Source organism: Nyctibius grandis, chromosome 5 (genome assembly GCF_013368605.1).
Source record: "Nyctibius grandis isolate bNycGra1 chromosome 5, bNycGra1.pri, whole genome shotgun sequence".
Taxonomy (NCBI): domain Eukaryota; kingdom Metazoa; phylum Chordata; class Aves; order Nyctibiiformes; family Nyctibiidae; genus Nyctibius; species Nyctibius grandis.
Window position 1 is genome coordinate 32,701,516 of NC_090662.1, and position 13,751 is coordinate 32,715,266.

A 13,751-nucleotide genomic window follows, 5' to 3' on the forward strand; every position below is an offset into this window, starting at 1 on the left:
ATATGTACTGGATTATTAGAGGTACATATAGTAGATGCGTATATATGCACAGTGAATATTATAACTAGGAAATAATTGATGTTATTTTCCTTTAATATTTTGGTACTAAATTTAAGAAAATATCACAAAGAAACTGGGAGTTACCATCTGGGATAATCTGGAGATAGAACTCCTAGAATCGGATGTTAAATTAACAGTGCACCCATTTATAATCTGTTAACTCAAGCATAATGATCCCAGTTGTGGAATGCTGACTTGCTTTTCAAACTGTATATTTAGATAAGAGTAAAGGATTTTTAGGTTGGATATTAGGGTGAAAAAACAACACATGAGATGACCATTTTTGACAGTAAAGTAAAAGCACTGGTTTATACTGCCTAAGTTCATCTGACTTTGGCGGTGCATAAGAAGAGACCAGAAAGCATCTGTCAAGAATGCTGTAGGTAAAGATGCACCTCTTTGGAGCATAGGGATGAATCTGGAGACCTCTTAAAGTCTCTCCGATTGTGTTTAAGAATTAGGCTTTCTCTGGAATGATATTCCATAGTCCCTGCAAAACAATTTGCAGAAATGAGGAATATATGTCTTAAGAATACTTTATATTATTATTGAAGAACTTATATTGGCTTTGTAAAGTTCTTTTATGAAGTTATATTATAATATGATGTACAGTGTTTATGATGTTCTTTTCTCATGAATGCTAAGTAATTTTTTGTTTTTGTGGGATGATATTATAAGAAGATTAGTTGGGAGAAATCAGAAGTAGTTCATTCATTCACTCATTCTCCATGATGGTGATTCATAATACTGTTTTCTTTCGTACAGTGGAAGTGATATCAAGAGAGAGAATATTTCAAATTCTTTTCATATGTCCTTTAACAAATCCTTTGCATTTTTTTTCAGTTTAACATAAACTTTTCTATTTCCTGCCTCTAGTGTTTAATTTTCTATAGTGCTGCTTAGATTTTCATGTGTTGGAGTTGAGTTTGGGGAAAAGGGGGTTATGACTAAAGTTTTGTTCTCATAGAATTTATATACATGAGTAATGAAATACTAAAACTTTTTAATGTTTTTTTTTAAATTTATTTTTCTCTCAAAGGATCCTCCTTATTGTATGAAAAAAAATAACTGAAGCAATTGACTGCTGGAACTTCAGATTGCTTCCAATGAAAAGTGTTCCCATCCAAAATTGTACCTTTGAGCCCTGTTATAGCCTTTCACTTTTGGCCAAATGGGATGAAGAAAGCTCGAAGAACATCATTGGTTATGAAAGAGATGAGGAGAGATTTTTCATTTTTACTGCTTTTTCTATCCTGCCTTTTCTACTAGGATTTTATGTGCTATATAGAGATTCTGCCAGGAGTTCTGGTGTTAAGAATCTGCAGAACTCCAGAATGCTCTGGGCAATGTTCCTGCCAAAAACGTAATTAGATTCTAGAAAAATATATCTTCAAATAGAAAAAGAGTGTAAATATAGAAAAGTGGATAACTGGATACTAAAAGGAATTAAGTTCAGATTTACAGAAATTTTGACCTATAATCCATTTGCTTTCCTTTTTATCTAAATGTGGAAAAGTATTCTGTTGAATGTAAAACAGCAGGCAAGAATTTAGAATGTAAATGTAAGTCATTTTTCAGGCTCTGGAGAGGACATTGACTGTGCTATGAGGTATGTTTCAGAGATTTTTTTTATATGAGGTTTTAGAATGGTAGCAGTACCACATTGGATAGTATGAAACATCATACTAAGTGGTTCACATGTGTGTGCCATAAGAAGCAAATTTTTTTATGTGATCCTATTTAGACTGTAAACTTAGAAAACAGATGTCAAGTCTGCATGCTGCCCTACACCAATTTACTGATTAAGATGCTGTGATAATTTAAGAAATGTTCTTGTGGTCAGTAGCCAGAATAAGTGTTGTCTGGGTATCGGATCTTGAAACTGATTTTTGCTATTACTTAACATTTTTAATTAAAATTTTAAATTGGTAATGAAGTATTTCATTCTGCAAATACAATAGAAACCTTTCAGACTGACACACTATATTTCCTTGATGTTTTAAACTGGAGGAATTTAGGCTATTTAGCTTAGTTCTAACAACTTAAAACATTTTTTGCATTTTGGGTCTTGTAAGTTTGGAGTTGATCTAAGGATGGATATGCAATTCTTCAATGAAATAAATACAGCTTATTTCTACATGTACTTCTTATGTAAGGTGTATTTTTTGTGTTGGCTCCCCGTTTCCTACTGGAAAGATATTCTCCCTCTAGTGCAGCTGGGTCTCTGATTTCACTTGGAATTTTCTTTTATATTCTTTTAATTTAGAGAGTAGTCAATTTATAGTCAATATTTCCAATGCATTTTTGAAGATTTTTGTTTTTTACCTGAAAGTTGGCTTTATTGAAAAGTACTATTAATCTTTTTATTTTTTAATAATTCAAAGTATGAGATGTTTTTCTTGACTTATCCTGGTGAGGTTTAGAATTTAAGGAGTTTTCTCTTAGTTTTCTGCTGTAGAATATATAGTTAGAAAGAGAGGAAAGAAGATATTAATGATTCCTGCATCACTTTAGCCAGTACCCTCCCATAACAAACTATCACACCATTTAGTATTTTTTATAAATTTGTGTAGCCAGTGCTTTAATTGGAGAATTGTTCCAGAATCTGTTCTTGCAGGATCAGATACTATAATTTTAGCCTAACTTTATTGATGATCAATTAATTGTTATAAATACATACATAGAGTGTGTTTATATTAGTCTTCTATTTGTTCTTCTGTTACTGTCTTTCAGTATTTTCCTTCCTAATGCATTCGAAAGGGCAGTGATATCCTTCCCAGTCTTCATTTTATGTGAACCAAACAAAGCTCTTAGTAGAATTAGCATATAAGACTAACAATGATGTGATGCATTTTCACACTTCCATTTACCTGAATGTCGTAGAAGTCTTAAATCAGTAAACAGTTGTTACCAGTATAGAAACATCAGTCCAGTTTCTTGGGGTTAATGACAGTCTCGAATTTAGCTAAAGTCTGTAGAAACATTAAAAGTAAGTCTCTATCTGCTGACAAAGAAGAGGCTGACTTTGTTTGCGTTCTTTTTAAAAATAGCGGGGAGAAAATTAACGGTATGCACCTATATAATCACCAGAAATTTCTGCTTTTTCACTTCTTAAAAGGAATCAATTGTGATGGAAATCTTCGCTGAAGAGTTACTTTCCACGTCTTGTTTTGAGTTTAGTCATATCCAGATTTCTACCTGACAGCTAAATCTATGTTTATCCAGCTGCTTTGTCACATGAACTGTGGGGTGTTTTATTTTTTGGAAGACTGAAGAAGGTAAGGGCAGTTTCTGTGTTAATCTTGTCCCACCCCATTAAATAATTTGTTGGGCTTTTCTGCAAAATGTTATTTAGTTTTAGTCTAAATTTCTAAAATAATACTGATATCAAAATATAATACCTGTTACCTGAAGCATGTTCATAAAACAATTCAGATTGAAGAGATTGTTATCTTCAAATATTCCAAATTACTTTTTATTTGCAGCATGTGTTTTGCAGAGATATTGAAATACAGAAATGGTCATGCTAATCATGTAGATATCAAAGTAAGAAATGCCCTTTTAAAAGAGGAAACACCTTAAGCTATCTTTGTGGTGCTTTGGATAAGAAGGATATCATTTACAGTAACTGCTGCCCAAATTCATTGAAGTTGGTAGAAAAGAGCAATGCAGGTATGAAAATGCCTCAAGGGTGGTGGGCAGCCTTTTCCTTTGCTCCATTTTTATTGTATCTGAAATACAACTTTGTTATTTCAAGAATTATAATGAGCAGCAAACTGGAATAGTCTCCATATGTTTACATCCTTCATCTCCATGTATGTAGGTAACAACATGATGCTTTATCTTGTCTGCTTCAAAACATCAAACCCTTTATGCAGATTCAACTTCACCCGTTTATATTAGGTCAATATTTCAAGTTTATTCAAAACCAGGAGTGGGTGACTCCTTGTTTACTACTTCTGTTGATGCTTTTGTAATTGCTACCCTATAATGCTAGTAACTCTTGAAATAGGGAAGTATTTTGAGAGAGAAAAAATAAATAACCTATGCTTTCATTCAGATTTATCTTTTTAAGTTAAAACACAATTCATTGAAATACCTGTGATCATTCCTAGTGGATTTCTGTCTTCTACACCCTAAAAAGATAAAGGCTATATTTGTTCTGCAAATTCTCCTCTGACAGGAGGTTCATATTTGTCCAATGCTAGGTCGAGGGACTAGGGAAAAGGCTGCCGAACTTGGACCAAGAGTAACACTTTGGAATCAGAAATCTGCATGTTCTCATTAGAGCTGTGACAGACAAACCACCACACAGTTACGGTTTGCTTTTTTGATGGAAAGATGTTTCATACGTTATTCCCTAGCACTGGAAATTATTCATGCCCTGGATATCAGGGATCAGGAAAAGATCTTTGAGGACAGAAACAGGCACAAAGTACTAGAACGCTTATGTTGTATACACCAGGGGGAAAATGAGAGAAGTGCCTGTTATGGGTGTTGTTTTTCAAGAATTTTTGAGTAACTAGCCATCACAACATCTTGGCGGCTTAGTTTGCAGGAGTACACTGTAGTTCATCCACCAAAAACATGGGTAGGACAGAAACAAGTTGCACAAAGGAGAAATATGAGAATGGAGAATGTCCCATATATGTCCCATAACTTCATCAGTCATGTCCCAACTATGTGAGTGGTTTTTCACTTCTAAAAGGTAACAGTAAATATGTTCCATCTTCATCAAATTACTTTCATCAGCTTAACTTTTCTCATGCACAATCTTAAGTGACCTCAGTCATTCTTTTATGACCTGAATCAACTAGTTATTTTCAGAAAGTCCTGGTCATCACACATCCCTCCATTCACTAGTGAATAGATTCTGCTTTTGCTTCTTGAGGTGTTGCCACTGCACGTTCATCTTGCTGCGCAGACTTTCGCTGTTATTTGAAATGTCGCACAATGTTACATAACCAAGACGTTACTTGCTATGTGAGTGCTATACCTGCTCTATATTTGTAAACTGGCAATGAGAACGTGTCCCAGAAAACTTGGCAGAAGAGATAGGAAAGATTATAAGACAAGTTGCTGAAAAGCGTATTTCCTGAATTCCTAGGGATTTTCTTTGATTGTCTATTAAAAAAAACCCCAAACATTAACACTTTGCATCTTGTCGTTTTAGAGCACATGAATAAAAGTTTAAATATCCTGATTAATTGAAGTCTTAAATGCAACGTTCAATATGATTCACCACTACTGCATTTTAATCATTTATGAAAACAAGAGAAGAAAAAAAGAAGTTAAAAACCACGTATTTATGTCCAAAACAAATGTGTAACTGCAAAATGAAGTTACACAAAAAAATGTTGCAGTCAAACACAGTATTTTCAGGAACAAGTTTGCTTTCGGCAATGGCAATGTACAATATTTTAGGATCACATTATTTTAAAAAATACAAGGATTATGGTTATGAAAAAGTGATTTTGCTTTTGACAGCAATGTGAAGTAAACTGCATCTGCAATAAGATAGACAGTAATGAAATAGGGAAAGTTGGCAGGTAGTAATTTCCTTGTTGTTACCTTTTTACAACAACAGGAAAAACGGCAACATCGTTACTCGCTTAATTCCTGACTGAGTTTTCAAACGTGTAGGATGCTCGTTTCCGTCTATGACAGAAGGTCTCAGATTAAAAAGGGAAATTACTTCTTAATCTTATCATTTCATTCACTCTTATCCATAAACATAGATCATGCTAAGTGCTTGGCAGTCCTTCTAATTTGTTAATTTAATTTGTATACTTCTGCAGTGCTTCTCAGTAGTAAAAGATACTCAAATATTTCACCAAGCTAGAATGATTTTATTGATCTCAGAGGAGCTATTGTATTGTATAATTAATACCAGTGTAATTAAAGTAACAGTTTCTTTTGTATGTCACCAGAGCCCATTCCTACTCTACATGCTATAAAGGGACATGACTGCTTACAATACCGTAGAAAACAGATCTGTAAAACAGTTTTGTCGGGTTTTACTCATCTATTTGCTTGGCACTAGAGCTAAGCACCCATAATAATGTTTTTTATAGTTAAGTACACTCTTTCCTGTAATAAATAAGAAACCCCATAGGGATTTAAAATATATTAAATTACGAAAGAATTAGTTTAAAAAAGTAATTTTTGCAACAGTAAATTATACCAAGTGGTAAAGTGCCATGGGTGTATTGTATCTGAAAAACACATTGCCGTAGACAATTTTTAGCTGATTTTGTTCTTTTTTTTGTTTCTATGCCTGCAAAAATATTTTGTATCAGTTTCTTCATTTCAGATACTTGTTCTCCATTCTGTTTCGTAGCTTGTTTTTTAGCAAAGGCAAGCAGCCCTCAGTACTAGCTCTTCTGAGTGCCATAATTTTCTATGCATTCATTCTCAAGGTTAGCATTTCTTAGTCCTTATGTTCGATATCTTCCCTCCTACTCCCTTGTACATACCTTTTTCAGCAAAGCATTTTTGTTATGTACTTTCAGATCTCTACTGTAAATTTTCTGATGCATATAAATAATTTACAAAATTGTCACCTGTGGGTATAAATTCTAAGTCCATTTGCACGTCTGAGTTAACATACCTTTGTAGTCTCCTTTCTTCCACTCTGAACGCTGTCTGTTATTAGACTGGCAGTTTCTTGAGGTCTTTTTCAGCCTTTAAGCACCTGGTATACCAGCTTATCCCACTAGTATACCGATGATATTTTAAAAATATAATTATTTTGTAGGTTTATCTGTTGAAGTGTTGAAAGATTTTCTAGTTCCACCACGATTTGTAAGAAAGGCAACCAAGGGACCACTTTTTCCTGATTTTCATTGTTCATTTAACAAGGAGTACTATTTTATTCCTTGTAACCAACGGCCAGGAAACACATTCAGCTGTGTGCTACTAGTTTGTTGAGATTTCCAAAACTAAGCTTTTCCTCAGAAATGTGCTCCAAGTTTTGTTTTGACCTTTACCCCCCTGTATCAGGAAGGCAAGACTTATAGAGAGGGGTAATGATTTTTGTCAGTTAGGAAAAAAAGGTGGGCTTTTTGGCACACAAACCCAGATCTTAAATGCAAGCAGTCCAGCTGTACTATTTTATTTTATAAAAGATAGTATTTCTTCCTCCAAACCCTGACTTACTTATATCCTTAAGTCCTCACAGATATAACCACACCATGACTTTTGACTTTACTGGCATTAATCTGGCATACAAAGTAAACCCCATAAAGGCAGCAGTACATATTATTGTGTTTATCAGATTCTGTTTTCAGCTGGAAAATTTAAAACTTTACCTAAGAGTACTAAATAATAAAGAATATATTAACAATGAATTATATTACTTACATAATATCCCTGATAAGACTACAGTCTTTGTCCTGGGGAGAGTTAAATTTACATTTCTATGGTTTATGAAACATTGTTAAAAATATTCACCATTTCCTTAAATTCTGGAATGTTAGGAACATTCTGAAACTTCACATCTTCTCTTGAACGTTTTTCCTAGTTTTAAACTTGCATACTGTATCTTAGCATTGTAGGAACAGCCTAAGTAGGAGAATTTTTACTATGAGCAGTCTTGAGTGGTGAGAAAGGCTGTGATAAGGAGAAAGGCTTATCTTAGCAGCTATTCCAAGAAAAATCAAGCTGTTCTGTAATAATTAAGCTGTCAATAGTATTTCTCATATTTACTGCTATAGTAGGTGGAAAAAATACCAGAAAGAAAACATTTAATCTGGTCCAAAATGAACTGGAAAGGAGATGAGGAAATTTACACAAAGGATGCCTGTTTCTTTCCTTTAGTATTTTTCCAGCTTTTCTGTAGAAAAGCCTAGGCAGAAAAAAGACGTTAGGGGAGAAGCAAGGGTTCTCAAATGGACAGTCTGACAGAAGGAAAGTAGGAAGTAAGAATATGTGTCCAAACTTTATATTAGTAGTGCAATGTACTTCAGCTCTTTGCTAAGACTCTTGTTACTTAATGTGCTATTATTAGCCAGAAAATGGAGGATGAATGGAGAGGTAGAAAATTTTGCAGAAAACACAGCACCATTTCAGCTACTTAAATTGGGAAGGTTGTGAAGTGCTCTAGCAAGACTGATTTAGTGAGTTGAGTGGCATGATTACAACAGAAATTCATCCAGATAGCTGCAAGGCAAGGCTTCCTAAATAATTATTAGAAAAATCTCTAAGTCCTAAAATTATAACCACTCAAACAAAATGTGGTTGAATCACAAGAGCAATCAGACCAGCATCACAAATGAGTACTAATACATAAAACTAGCTATCTATATAATTACTCCATGTTGTATAGCCAAATTCATCTTGTCGCACTTTTTTCTCATATGCTTCTATGAGCCAATCTCCAATTCTAAAAAAGAAAAAGTATGATATAACACTCACTGATGGTGAACTTATCATAAGAAAGGCAGAGACTTTAGAAAGAGAGTGGCATGAAATTACAGAAGGCTTATAAAGTATTTGAAATATTGAGCATGTTTACTTCACGTGGAGATCTCCAGAACTGATGATATAACTTTACTTTGCAAAGATCCTGAAATCTGTGATAGAATGTAGCTGGAGGATTAGGTAATACCTGCTTCAGCATAGTAGCTTATTAGTTAGCACAGCTGCCCAGGTGGCAAACTCTGCTTTATTTTAGCCAAAGTGGCTTTGTGTAGTTCACCCCAGTGCTCTAACCACCATTCTGGGGAGAAGAATCCTTTGTCTAACCAGCAAAACTGGGCCGTTGGGTGCTCAGTGCAAGATTCCTGCCTGCAGAAGAAAGGATGGACAGTCTGCACCTTTGTGTCGAGTGGGATAAGCAGAGGAAGCAAAACTCCTTGTTCTCTGGATGTTTCTAGACTCAGTCAGTCATGTAGATTAAGCACATACACACCCACTCATAAATGCACACACACACTCCATACATTAATGGTGTTATAGAGGCACGTACTTCTGGGTGATGGATTTTGACTTCCTGTCTACAATGAGAGCCTCTCACCCTCGTATCCCTCACATGTTTGTCCCAGTGGAATTAACACCTTGTCAGGAATGTTTAACCTCTCCTCAAAAAATTTCCAGTGAAGAAGACTCTTAAGCTCCAGAAGCAATCTGTTTTATTTTTTAATGATTTTAATAAGATACGGTGTCAGTAAAAGTAGGTGTATTTCAATAATTTCTTGATGGAACAGTGTGATGAAATGCTCTGATTTGATCACACCATCACAGTATTGGCCAACATAAATTAATTTTCATCTCAAGTTTCTGTCACACTGACAAATTAAGTGTCTCTGATATGAGCAGTGGTTGTTCCTAGTCTGAGATCTGATTATTGTTTTCCTTGTAAAAGAAAGTGACCTCCCATCAATCAAACCTGCATGCAAGAAAGTGTGATCTTTTCAAAAGATAGCAAAATCCTTTACAGATGGTGTGTGTACTGTACTTAGTGTTACAGCTCTGGATTAATCTTGACATGCCGTCATCCTGTACAGATACAACCTGAAAATGTAAGTCTGAAGAATAGCCTAGGAATGAATGTTAAGGGAAATGGTTAGAGATGTGGGAAAACTCCCTCAAAACAGAATGAAACTACTGGGCAGTGCATTTTTCAGTAAGCAGGAACCTCTGAAATGATGGAAAGATATAAGGTATTTTGGAAAGATACAAGCTTCAGATTGGTCTGGGGAAGAAAGAAAGATGACGTCTGATCCAGAAACTGACATTTCAACAAAACCGGGTGGTATCTAGGGTTAAAATAAACTGAACATGGTTAAGATGCCTTTGGTAGAGCTATTGAAAGTACAGGAGAGACTCTGCTCAGTTTTGGTTCTCATGCTGAACCTCTGCATCATCTAATACCAGGCATGGGGAGCAATTGCAGAAAGAAGCTTGTATGCTTGATAGCCCTGAAGCAGATCATGATACTAATTGCCTAGCATGACACACATAGTGTTCAGTGTAGGACTCACAGAAAATGTTGAATCAGGGACTAGAAGTTCAGTTTCTGGCACGATTAGTTTATTTAGGAGAATGAGTCAAGCTGGTAAACAAACATGCCCAGTTTTCCTTCGGGGGTAGGTGAACCGTGCTGGCTCTATGAGAGGAATGAATATGCTCCATATAAACAAGATTGTTGTAGGGTAAAGTAGGTGACCTCACCAGAGTACAAGCAAAAAGCGGTCTTCAAAGGTTTGTCACTTTGCAGGATTTAAATAGGTTTTTGTGGGCTCAGAAGAAACTGTAACTTCATAGAAATTTAATCTCTGGACAGATCTGAAGATCCTGGTTCAAAAGAAAGGGTCATTAAAATCTCTCAATCAAATCACTGTAAGAACTTCATAGTATTGGCAGAATAATATATTCTAACTCTACCTGGCTTCCGATAATAGTTGAGCAATTTTAATTGGAAACTTAAAAAAAAAAATAATCTTTTAATAAGACACCCAGAATGGGAAATTCTAGTTTGAATAGCAGAGGTTATAAAAGCTGGATCTTGCAATTAGGCAATAGATGTCACTGTACATGCTGTCTGTGATGATCCTAAGGAGAAAGTAATTTAGGTATCAAAGCAGGGAAGAGATATTTCAGATGACCTGCTTTATGTTGAGGCTAATCAAACAAATTAAAACAATTTACAAGCTAATTATAGTCCCTTTGCAGCAGCAAATGCTACTGTCTTAGTGCTTCAGATAACTTCTCTCAATGGTTTGGAGTAGGATATTTAAAAGAGACAGTGGCAAATCTAGATTGATAACTTCGTATGCTGCTTGCCGGGCTTGAAGAGTAAAAAGCTACCAACCACACATATGTGTGGACATAGTTTGGGACACAGTTCAAACAAATATTTGAATCATTGTAGTCTGTTTTATAGACTCACTTAGAAGTGAAATACCTTTACTGACAGGTGCTGCATTGAATCAGTTTGAGCTTAGCATTTCTGGAAACTGCCACAGGATATTTAAAGCATCTTTAGCCAACAGTGCTTCTTAGCAATCTAAATACTTTTTTTTTCCTTTTCTTTTTCCCCTTCTTCCCTATATTTCATTCACAAAGAATAATAGTATTTGCATTGTAACCTCTCAGGGTAAAGACAGACCTGCCATTGTAGAGGGCTTTGCACAGCGACCCTTTTGGGGCCTGGTCTTGCTCATTATAATTATCCTTCTTTTCATGCAATTTGACATATTGAGAAAGGCTATCACAAATAAATCAAGTCTATTTTAGTCCCTTCTCTTAAAATATAACATTATAAATTGCATGTAATACTAATTGGCACTTGACCTTTATTTTGTTATATAGATTACTTTCTAAAATCGTTAGGAGTGAGTACTATTTCTAAATAAAATATTTTGAGTCATCATCCTTCTGAATTGCATCTGAGTTTACTGGCCAAATGGATAAAGATGGATGATGTGGAAGTAGTTTTAATGTGGCCTTGCCTGTTGACCTATTTGAGGCCCCTGAAATAGGTATAGGCCCAGTTTAGAAATATGTTATGTAACATTCATTTCATGAACGTGTGTTAGAGAGCTCTCTTCAGGACAGCGTGGTGCCTTAGAAACCTGCCACAAATATGTCATCCTTCTTGGCGTGGCTGTATAGCTGTGCTGTGAAATTTAAGACTTTCTTTTTTTACAAATAAAATTTTTGAACCTGTTGATTGTAGTATAGGCTAGTTCTGTTGACAGAGAAAGAGGAATAGATGAACATAAATTCAGTGTTCGTGATTGCTTTTTTTTCCACCTGGCACTGATGCAATTTAAACTGTATCTGTAGTGTCCAAATGCAATATTTTAAGACGTCAGCACATTTTACCCTTTTCCAACTGATAATGTTTAGGGTGATTTTTGTCTTAATGTTCTCTCTGTTCATACTGACAAATGTGCAGTAAATATATCGAGGTGTTGGATAAGAAACTCTTTCCTGTTTACTAGATTTAACTCTTTTTTCTTTTTGAGAACAGGATGAAATGTGAAGGTGACAGGCACTTGTTGTTTCTTCCCAAGTAACAATCAATCAGAGTTCAAATCTTGTCTCTTTACACAAGGTCTCAAGATGAGTAATAACATATACCAAGTACAATGTTCTTTTTATTACACATAATTGGCTTAATTTACTGTGGTTTTATCTTCTTCATTTGTGACTTGCTCGTTTAACATATCTTGTCACAGTCCAAAAGTAAATTACTGAAGTAAAGGCTTCTTTTTTCTGTTGTAGTGTGTCTTGTTAGTGTCTTGATTAGTAGTGTTATAAATAACATTATCTTTTCCAAAACTAAAGGATTTTCCTTACTACAAAATTAAAATTAACCTAGGTGCTAGCAATCCAAAATATCTGCTTGCCAGTCATCATCACCTCCATATTTTCTTGATGAGCTGCATAGCGTACTATTAATTGAATAATCTGTTGCACATTTGTGGGTATGTAAAGTAATCTCAAATTCACCTTTAACTTTAAAAGTAAGATGGGAGATTGTACTGTATCCTTCCTTAAAACTGATGGAAATGGTCTGACTCTTGTAGAGCTTCTGCCAAATAGAGGAATCCTACTGCATAAGTTATACATAGATCTGTACAGTATGTGGTGCCTTGAAAAGGATTTAAAATTGGCCAAATCAACAATTACTCTGGTTACTGTTGTGCATAGAATGAATGTGTAGCTTGTTGGTTCCTGCAGGACAAATCTTTAAGTTACAAAAAGAATCAACATAATTGGCATTAATTGGACCCCTATATGAGTGGATTGATCATTGAGTCAATGATTAAGCATCTGTCTTCTTACCATTTTGTAATTCACTGATTAACAGAGGTTTGAAACAAAATGACATGAGTGTAATAGGAAGAATAATCTTCATCTGGTGGTTTTAATGCATACTTTTTCTGTACATTTTTTATTGACAAGTGTTTATCATTTAAAAAGACCAAAAATCAAAACTGAATTTTGAAAGACAGATGTCAAAAGTACCTGCAATATATAGGCAGAAAATATCATCACAGCACAACAGAATTTTAAAAAAATATCAGTACTGAATATAGACCACCATAGGTGGAGAAGTTTAACATCTGTGTTGGAAAAAAGTGCTGTGATGCGTTTTAGGGTTATTTTTGATTCTTAAAAATGGTTCCTGACCTTTTTGTCTCCATCACATGAATATTAGTATGAAACACTAATATCTGATCCCATGACTGAAATAGTAGATTTCCATTTAAGGAAAACAACTAATTCTGTTAACATTATCTTCATCTTCTCATTACTTTAATTTAGAATAATAATCCAAACAGTTTCTTCTGATGATTAAATCCATTTTTGTAGCTGTATTTCCTAAATGTCAATTATTGTTTTTTAATGATTTGTTTTAATATAGTACCTGATAGAATGAGTGAGTCCTTAATCCTGTTTCCTGTGTTGTGTGAAACTAACTATAAGGTTGTGGAGGAACCATTTATTTGCTTTCTGCTTCTTAAGATGTTTTTTCATAACTTTGAGTTTCAAGAGCTGTTTGTTTTTCTCCAATGGATACCCAGAAAATGTGGACATCACTCCAGAAGGTCTTTGTAAAATCCCACAGAACACCAAGTAAAGGTGCTAAGATTTTTTTTTTTTTTTTTTGTGAGGACACACACACACCATCTACATAGATTTTTTAAAGAGAACAGCTAAATTCTCCAGGTATCTGC

The 13,751-nt window shown here is 34.7% G+C and overlaps 1 protein-coding gene across 7 annotated transcripts in view; it reads left to right on the forward strand.

Moving 5' to 3' along the window:
• IMMP2L (inner mitochondrial membrane peptidase subunit 2) overlaps positions 1-13,751 on the forward strand; it is a 525,164-nt gene that overhangs the window by 111,611 nt on the left and 399,802 nt on the right. Inside the window, exon 4 of one of the 7 annotated variants that reach the window (XM_068401515.1) lies at positions 1,100-2,173. The exons of the other annotated variants lie outside the window; for them this stretch is intronic. Within the exon in view, the coding sequence (XP_068257616.1) occupies positions 1,100-1,118 (19 nt within the window). The 3' untranslated portion in view covers positions 1,119-2,173. Of the gene's footprint in view, positions 1-1,099; positions 2,174-13,751 lie in introns of those variants that run through there. 7 annotated transcript variants of the gene reach the window in all.